The sequence below is a fragment of the Varanus komodoensis genome, unplaced genomic scaffold (assembly GCF_004798865.1).
Source record: "Varanus komodoensis strain SLA01 unplaced genomic scaffold, ASM479886v1 scaffold16, whole genome shotgun sequence".
NCBI classification, from domain to species: domain Eukaryota; kingdom Metazoa; phylum Chordata; class Lepidosauria; order Squamata; family Varanidae; genus Varanus; species Varanus komodoensis.
In genome coordinates, this window is record NW_025335468.1 from 7,953,326 (window position 1) to 7,962,726 (window position 9,401).

The 9,401-nt window shown below is 43.8% G+C and overlaps 1 protein-coding gene across 3 annotated transcripts in view; it reads right to left on the bottom strand.

Moving 5' to 3' along the window:
- Nucleotides 1-9,148, bottom strand: part of LOC123021402 (cytosolic 5'-nucleotidase 1A-like) — a 14,686-nt gene extending 5,538 nt beyond the window's left edge. The window contains exons 1-4 of one of the 3 annotated variants that reach the window (XM_044426124.1): nt 9,089-9,148; nt 7,052-7,107; nt 4,661-4,828; nt 3,095-3,224 (exon numbers count right to left, since the gene is read on the bottom strand). In XM_044426124.1, coding sequence (XP_044282059.1) covers nt 3,095-3,224; nt 4,661-4,828; nt 7,052-7,096 — 343 coding nt within the window. In that variant the 5' untranslated portion in view covers nt 7,097-7,107; nt 9,089-9,148. Of the gene's footprint in view, nt 1-3,094; nt 3,225-4,660; nt 4,829-7,051; nt 7,108-8,411; nt 9,050-9,088 lie in introns of those variants that run through there. The other 2 variants (XM_044426123.1, XM_044426125.1) reach the window with 2 other exon arrangements.
- Between the last annotated feature and the right edge of the window lie 253 nt (nt 9,149-9,401).

Consider the following 9,401-nt stretch of genomic DNA (forward strand, 5'->3'; position numbering starts at 1 on the left):
GGCAGGTGTGCTGGGGAAAGGCAGGTGCGATTGCGGCCGTGATCATGGTCGCCACCCAATGTAGAGTTCGTGACCTGAGGCAAAATTTTTTAGAAATTTCTGTTCACGCCCCGATTTGGTCATGAACACAACCTGATATGGTTGCTTACCTAGCTAGGGTGTAGACATCTTTTCAAATGGGCATTCTCTTTGAAATGAAGTGCGAGTGTGTGTGTGCGTCTTCCTGCTCTTTTTAAAAATCTTGTGAAAATCCTTGCTTGTGTAGAATTGTAATACTTAGAACCCTTAATTGTAATGTTTAGAAATGGTCACTAGATGTCACTACAGAGCTAAATGCCAATAGAGCTTGACTCTATCACTCCTTTTGACAAAAAATACACACAAACATTTTTAGTTGGAGTGCTGAGCAGGGGCAATTTTAGTGATGCCTCCTTCAGGGGAGGTCAGGGTTTACACCCTTCCTCCAGGACACTGTTGACTATTTTGTGGCCACCATTTAAATGGTGTGAATTTGTGCACAATAATTGCACTCGAAGCCAATGGGGACAGTAATACCACAGCATCCCCTCTGACCTACACAGTCCCTAAGAGTTTAGGCCATGGGGAAGCCAGTGCTTATAATTACTTGCTGAACTGCTTGTCTGTCTCTGGGCTCTTAGTGGTTCCTATATCTAGCATATGGGCAACTGCCTCGACAGCCTCTGCTATGGACAAACAGAAACACTTAGGAGATATTTTGATGCTGTCAAAGCCCTCCAGTGTTATAAATAGGGATACATGAATCTGTCCATTTCTGTTTTTCTTGGTTTTATCTGTCCTGTGCTAAATTCAACTTGTTCTGAATTTTGAGATGTTCCAAAAAGTTTGCATGAAAATTTGAACTCATTTCTGTGTTGAGTTTTCCTAATGTGTGCTTTTTTGTATGCAAATTTTCCTTGTATACAAATTTTTGCAAGCAATTTTCCTAATTTAATACATTCTGAAAATAAATGGGCTTCAGCTACAGGCATCATGATGATGATGATGATACACATTTTCCCTAATATACCCACTTTTTGTACACGTTTTTAACAGGAGAATGCAATTTCAAAATTTTGAAAAGCACACATTTCAAAGAATAATTCCATTTTGGTTCACATATGGATGGTTCAGAAGTACAAGAACCTGTAGGTTCATGTTGCAAATTGAATGCAATTTCTAGTAAGCATAAGCACTGTTGAAAGGAGTGCACAGGTGTGCTTCTGCCACTCTGTGAGAAAAGGCAGCTTGTTTGGAGTAGTCCTAAACTTAACAAGCATTTTATAATAACTGAGATCTGCTTGGATTCCAGGTGCCAGCTGCCCCCATCAGTTTAGCATCTGGCTTCAGGGTTGCCTATTTCACCCACACAAGTCTATGAAATAAGTTCAACTGAAAGTCAAACTGTGGCTAGGTTACCCCTTATGACTCAGAACAAAAGACTGCACCTTCAGCATTTTCAAACTGTCTCATGTTTCCACTCGCATATTTCCGTAGCATCTCCACCCCACATCCCCCTACATTAGAAAACATCACTGCACAGGAGGCAAGGACCCGGGCAACGAGCAAATGCAACTGCCCAGGTGCCACCTGTCGGTGGGCATATTCAAAGCCCCTGCTCCACTCCTCCTCCTTGTGGCTCTTGTTCTTGGACTGGACAGCCTTTCCAGCAGAGGCTGTCTTCAGATAGAGGATTGTCCCCTGGCAAAGAACGGGGGACTGTCCTCTGTAAAGCAGGACACAAAGCCACCCAAGCCATGGACCTCACAAAGATTCCCCTCCGTTCTGGGAAAACAAGCTAGCTATGCAACGATGGCGAAACTAACCTATTAGATCAATTCTTTGGCAGGTCTTCTATTTAAAGCAGAATGGAAAGCTTGCTATGAGGAAATTAACTAATGCTGAAGAAAACAGACTCTCTCAAAATATTGTTAGTGAATTTTGCTGTAATTCCTAATGATATTACCTACAGTTAGTTTTATAAATTAGATTAATTTGGACGAGAACCTTGATCAAGAATTGAATGACCTAAATGCCACTAGAGCAGAGAGAATTTTTTGCCTTTTCATGAATTTGCTAGATACTGAAACTATATGCTCTGTTTGTTTATCCCCCTTTCCCACATATTTTTCTTTCCTTCCAATGTATTGCATGTCCATTTTATGAAAATAAAATAGAAAAAAATTCCCTTCACTCCAAGTTTCCTGACATCTGGACACTTTTCTTGATAGTTATGGGGCTTAATAGCTCAGTCTTAATAGCTCAGATTCACAACTCTGACTGCAGTGGCTGCCATCAACATTGCTCCTTGTGCTTGGAGCACATCCGTAACTGTGCATTTTCAGAATGTGGCGCTGGTCTCATGCTCGGCATTGGGCGGCATGAAGGCCATCCCAGTGCTGCAAGGGGGTGGGGGGCGCGGGATACAGGCATTGCTTTTCTGCTGGATCCTATGCATGCTGTATTCCTGTCCCAGTGAGAAACCTGGACCTGGACATTCCCATCCTTCTTACTTCCAGAAAGACAGTAACCCTCCAGGTCAGCACTGATCCAGTCCACAACTGATGATGTTCTGATCACAGTTATATTAAAAACCGTGTGAACTGTGGGTGTTTCCCACTGTTCCTGCCAGGGCTTCGTGATGGTCTCCAAGTAGGAGCACACACAGGGACTGTTTGTGACACTGTGCCTCCAGGCAGTCCCTTTGCATAAGGCTGCCATGATCTGTGAAACCGCAAGAGCTGCTTTTCAATCCACGGAAATTATGTAAATAGCAGCACTCCCAAGGCTGCCATGGGGTCCTCTGTAGGCATAAACTGGCCCTTGGCTCCATACGAATTGCCATCTTTCTTTCTCGACTGGCTTAGGATTGGACAGCTCTGTATCCCATTCAGTCCATAACTGCTAGCTTCTTCTTTCTCAAATATGGATGACTTACCCCTCTAATGTGCAAAAATTCAGACATGCTCAACAGGAAAAGACAACAAATGTTCTTGAATTCTGGCATGTGTGTGTGTGACAGTTTGTGTAAGAATATTAAAGAAGGCTTCAATGATCTAGTGGACAGGTAACCTACCATATTTTTTGGCACTGTTGATGATGCGCACACCACTCTCTGGACTGTTATTGGAGAGAACAATGACATCAAAGAGGCCCTTCTCCTCTGGGTTTTTCTCAAGAAGCTTCTTGTTCACAGCCTGCACAGCCTGAAAGAAGTGGTAGAAAAGCATTGCTATTGTTTTCTCAGAATGCTGGCAATGGGCACGTGGATGAACGCAGACTCAGCCAGAGAGCTGGTGTGGTGCTGATGCTGTTGGACTGGGGACCTGGGAGATCCAGGTTCTGGTCCACATTTGGTCATGAAGCTCACTGGGTGACTTTGGGCCAGCCACTCACTCTCATCCTAATCTGCCTCACAGGGTTACTGTGGTGAGGATAAAATGGAGCTATGTAAGCCACCTTGGGTTCCTCACAAGAGAGAAAAAGGTGGGATATAAATGTAATGCAAGAATAGGAATAAAACAAAATAATAATAATAATGTTTTCAATGTGGTAAATCTGGCTGGAAAGTACCTTCCCTACTTTGAAAATACAGATGTCAATGTCGTGGCATGAGCTCCAAACAAGGAAATAAAACAAAATCACATACCCACAAGTTTCTAGCATTTCAGAGTAAGTTTTTGTTACAGATCTGTAGCGCCTATGACATCACTGCATCTCACTTCTCAAATCCTGTAACTGGTTTTGCAATCTTTTTCAAAAGTGTGCATTTTTTGTTATTTCTTTTCACATGGTCAGGTATGAGCATAGAGTGCAGAAACTTCTTTAAAATATTGTTAGGAGATTGGGCTACATGTCCTCCATGAATCTCTTCTAGCTTGTGATGATACAAGTTTTTTCACACAATGCATCTATTGTGCACTTATTCTCTACTTGCAGTAGTTGACAAGTTCTTCAGATGACACTGTGACATTCGGTTTCATTTGTGTTTTTCAGCTGAATTTTTGGCATTCTAAAAACAGGGAAAATGTGCTTTTTGTACCACAGTGCAACCTACCTAGAGGTTAGGTAGTGGAAAAACATAAGAGGAAATGCTCTTCACGCAAGGCCTGGATCTCAGTTCTGTGATGAAACTGAAAGTAGATGGAGCAGATTGTCCTGAAGAACAGTTCTGGGCTGCAAAGATGGGGCCTGACAAACAGGCCCAACCTGTAGGACCGCTGGAGGCGATCCTAGTGGCCAAGGCGGCCTCTCCAAGTGTGGTCCCTTTGCTAAGCTGCACTTAAACCAAACTGTGAATCTCAATCTATGCTCAGGCTGTAAGTCTGTAAATAAGGCACAGACAATGCAAATGTTATGGCAGGGAACCTCCAGTGACCTCATTCTAAAGGGAAATGTGCGTCCTGGTTGTTCGAAAATTTGGCAGGAAATATGCAATATGCAAGAAGGGCTCGATCCAATATTTGACCATCTACATGCAAAAAAGGAGTAAGGCACACTGCCTGTAATTCACACTGCAAGTGAAAAACCAACTGTAGTCACCCTTCACTTTATTCCGGCAGCGCAGCATTCTCTGGCTTTGGGATGAGGATTCCCTCTGGAAGGTGCAAGGTCTGCAGGTAAAAATTCATGGCACTTTTACCTGGATAAAAGCGAAGGCTGTCCCTGGCTCCAAGGGGTTGTCTTCATTCGCTTGCTGGTGCTTCACATACGCATCCTTGCCCTCGGTCAAGAAGATCTCATGCTCCTTTTCCAGGTCGAAAATAGCCCTTGTCGTCACAGCAATAACTAGAGCTTCCTTTGGATCTTTCTGAAGCGGAGAAGGCCAAGAACAAGGTGCAGATTTAGCTGACTCAACTAGCCTTAGTCAAGTAGGAGAAACTGCAATGCAAGGAATCAGAAACGAAGCATATGCATCTCCTCTGTTGCCCATCCTATCCCTTCCCTTCCCAACCCCAGTCAAATCCATGCTTCTTGCTCTTAAGGTGCTACAGTGCTGAATGTTTATGCCATCCTGCAACTCTAACTTCTTGGAAAACTAACAGCCTGAAAGATTTGCAATCCTGTGCTTAAGGCAGGCAATCCCTTTAATTAGATTCACTGTGGAGTGGAGCAGGGCTCAGCTCTAAGGGTCAGGGCTGGAGCGGACAGCTTCTCTTGTGTTCTGCCAAAGGAAGGAACTTCTAGAAAATCAGCTGGGCCAGTGAGGCTGTTTCTTAACAGCAACAGGCCAGAGAGCAGCATATGTTGCAGTGCCTTATAACCGGCTCGCTCACTGGTTTGCATAAAAAGAGGACTCAGATCCTGCTAGTCCCAGACCCTCTGCCCAAGGGCATAAGCACAAATCTACAACTTGAAGGCAGCCGAATTTCAGGAGCTGTATGATGAGGAGAAAGGTTAAGTGTTTCTTTCTGTTACTATCTCCTGAAAGAAATCACAGGCAGACCTCCCTTTGCTAGAGAGAAAGGAGCCTTCAGGCCTTCCGGGAAAGAGTTATTCCTTGACTGAGTGACTCACCTTGGGTTAGACCAACAGCAGGCAACTTGGTGCCTTAGTAAACATTTTAATTCGGCATGTTGGCTGGCGCTTATGAGAGTTGTAATCCAAAATATTTGGCAGGCACCAAGTTGCTTATCATGGAGTCAAGTTGACAGGATATAATTGTTCTGAAATCGCATCCTGTTCAGGCCATGTGACTCTCATGACTTAGATAATTTTGAGAGTTCAGTGGTGATTCTCTCTTGACTGCCACAAACAAGTCACCTTATTGGACCAGGTTTCAGACTCAGTTTTGAACCAGTAGGTCTTCATTGACCTATGGAATGAAGTGACAAGGGATTGCCTGTACATCTATAGGTTCTATTCACTTGGACAAAGGGTGCCTCAATATCATATTGATCTAACTACATGATATTTAATACCCACCTATGTTTAATTCCCTTAAGCTGGTATCATTTAAAATAAAGAGCTAATACGCGTGAGTGAAAAGCCCCATAAAGCTGCTTGTGTTGAGTCAGAGTAGATTCCCAGAGTCCCGGGCAAGGCAGTTTTGCTGTTACAGACCTTTTGAACTAGGAATGAACTTGGGACTTTCTTAATGTAAAGCAAGGGCTGTGCCGCTGAGCTACAGCCATGCAACAAAGCGTTTGTCTAACTGGCCCGTCAGTGTCATCCCTCTACTGGAGGGGTCCTCCTCTGAGGAGGACCTCGGACTCCCAGAAACAGACAGTGCCAAGGAACCACACAGGTCAGGAGATTGAGGAGCCTGGCTTTCAGGAGGGCCTGGTCCATCCCCCCAGGAGGTAGAAGCTGGCTGACCACCTAGCCTTGAGAGCTCCATCACCTTAAGAAGCAGGCCAATGGAGCTCCTTTTAAAGGAAGCACTTAATTACAAAAGAGGAACAAGTCCCTTCTCCGGAGCAGGATTTTTGCCAGAAAGCCCATAATACACTGTCCCCAATCCCTGGGTGGAGCCCAGGACGCTCTGACTACATATCCTTCTGTTTACCATCATTTCTTCAGCTCCACCGTTTTTTGCTGTGCTATTCTACTGCATTCTGCTGCTAGACTGTGCATTGTATATTGACTGTACATGCCTTGAAGTCTGATTATATTTTGATCACTCCTGCCTGAACGTGACCCCTACTGGACTGAAACCTTTGTGTTTCTCCAGCTTCCCGTTTTGTTGTCTTGCCTTTTGGATGGCCCCATAATTTTCTCTAATGTTTAGTCTGATTCAGCCAAAACAAGTCAATCAGATGGCTGGATTGATTTTCAGCCTACATGGGCTGAACCCCCCCTCCCCATCTATTCAAGAGGGCAACTAGAAAACTGTTTCATAGTCTGTTGTGACATAGCATGATCACAAGGCCAATATTAAGAAAATGAGTCTGGTTTTTTCCCCAAGGTACTATCAAATACTATCAACAGTATTTTGTTGAAGAAGATATCTAATTCAGTTTAAACATGTACGTTAATCAGACAATGGCAAAAGCCTTTAAAATTGTCAATTATTTTGTCATTAATATCTTACCTGGTTCACATTGTTGTTTATGACTGTGCTTTCAGGGTCTGCCATCTCTTTCCAACCTTGAAAAAGAGGGAGAAAACCCTTATACACTGACAACATTACATTCCACTTCCTGGCAGGAAAGGGCTCATCTATCAGCAACAGGGAAGTCTGTATCGTATGTACAACTTGCTTTACAAATTTCTTTCCAAAAGAGCATGGGAGAAGCCAGCCTGCAGATGTCTCAGGTTAGGCTCTAATGTGAAGTTTGACCATAACTTTCCATATATCTTGGAGAGTGAAAATAACAATAAATACTTAGAGAGTGACAAAAGAAAATTCTGGTCAAATAATGAAATAACAATAGATTAGTCATACAATTTGCCAGCAGGCTCTGAGCAAGATGGAAATGAATAACTCTTTGACTAGCTTTCTGCCTATGATCCTTAAATCAAAACCAGAGTTAGAAAACCCTTGCATTATTTGATGGAATTTTTGCTGTTCAAAAGTGCTATATCTCTTTAGCTCAAAATAGCTACAGTCCTTTACTTACTGAGCAGAAACAGGAAATTGGTCATAAAAATGCATTACAATTATTTAAAAAAACTCAACTAACCTAATCTTTGTTGTGCAGTAGCACAGCGGTAGAAAAATAAGCTTTTGCTCAAGAAAGCTTGCATTATTCATGTATTTAAAACATTTGTATCCTGTCCTTCACAACAGCATTTCAGGATGGCTTACAAGCATTTGTTCAATAACATTCCAGTTAGCTTTAAAAGCTACACCTCATAATTTTAAAATAAAGGCTAACATATGATGGCATTTTTCCCCTTAAAAAGATGAGTTTATTTTTAAATTGGGACTCTATATTTGTAAATGCTGATGGGGGTGATGAGAACTGTAGTTTAACACAACTGGAAGGCAAGGTTCATGAATCTACACGGAAATCCCCCTGGTGGTAATATGCTTCTTGTACTGACCAAACTGAGCACTGTATCACATACAAGGGATCTCAGAAAAGCAGCTAAAGATCCCAGGCACCCTCCAGGAAGGGCCAGGTTAGACTTCTACAGAGGGTTATAGGGGGAAGGGTGCTTTCTGTATATTAAGGACAGCTTCGGGCAACTCAACAGCCACTCTGTGCACTGTTTTTTCTCAAGTGAGTATCAGTGAGTTTGAGTGAGAGGTTTATGTTTCATTCTCTTTTAAATAAGTCAAGCATTGCAGCCTTTTAATTTGACATTACAGCTACAGTCTCCCAAAACCCATTTACTTGAAAGAAAGAGCCACTTTGTAAGACTTGCTTCTAAGTAAACAAGGTTAGGCTCAGGCTACTATGGGAATACATTTGAAACCTTAGGGCTGCAGTCCTAGATTTACTTACTTGGGAGTCCACCACGTTCAACTGAATGGGACTTTCTTCTCAGCAGACTGAACCGTAAGGATCCTCTTGCTACAGTGTTACTAAACGTCTATGTGGTAACTCAAAAATATGCTTCTTGATGCCAACCCGCCTTTAAACTTCTGCAAATTCTTTCTCAGTTCCTCTCCTGGCTGGCCATGCCCAAGTATAGCACATGGCACGTTACAGGGAACAACTCAGATGGGCCACCGGGGTTGCTCACTTGTTCCTAAATCCCCTCTCCGTAGCAGAGCCAAGGTAGCTGAGTTGCAAGCAAAAAGCATGAACTAGCCAAGCCAAAGACTGACCTGTGTACCTCCCGAGCCTCTTATCCGATCGCACGAATGCGACGTGAAACCAAAGCTGAGTGAATTCCAATGCGCCTCATTCATCTGCGGAGTTCCCGCAGCAGAAAGAGTCACAACTTGAACTCAAAACAATCGCCGTATTTAGGTTATCTTGTTTCCTGCAAGGTTTCTTCCTCGCTCCTTTTAAGGACTGAGCCCCAGTAGAGAAAGAGAACAGGAAAGATCGTCGCTGATAATACCAAGCTGGACAGTTCCCGTGTTTCGAAACAGAATTGGGGGAAGGGCGTGCTCCTCTCGCCAAATTACAAAACGTGCGTGCGAGATCGGTAAATTCAAAAGCTCCAAACTCACCGTGAGTCCTTCGCTCCCAAGTGCAGCACCATTCAAAAGACCCGGTTTCTGAAAATGGGAAAAGATGCTGCCGCGCCTTCCTCGGCTTCTTCGCCAGTGGTAGAGGAGTCGCTTAGCATTCTGGATCTTGTAGTCAGTGTTTCTGGAGGAGCGCCCCCCTGCGCTCAAGAAAAGACAACCCGCACTCCGTCCCGACCCGCCTTGCGCTGGCGAACTGGCAGAACGCCCAGCTGGCTGGGCGAGGCGCTCGTGGGGATGGCGAACCCATCTCGGGAATGCCAGGTCCGGAATAGCCCTGCAAGGCGACGCAGCT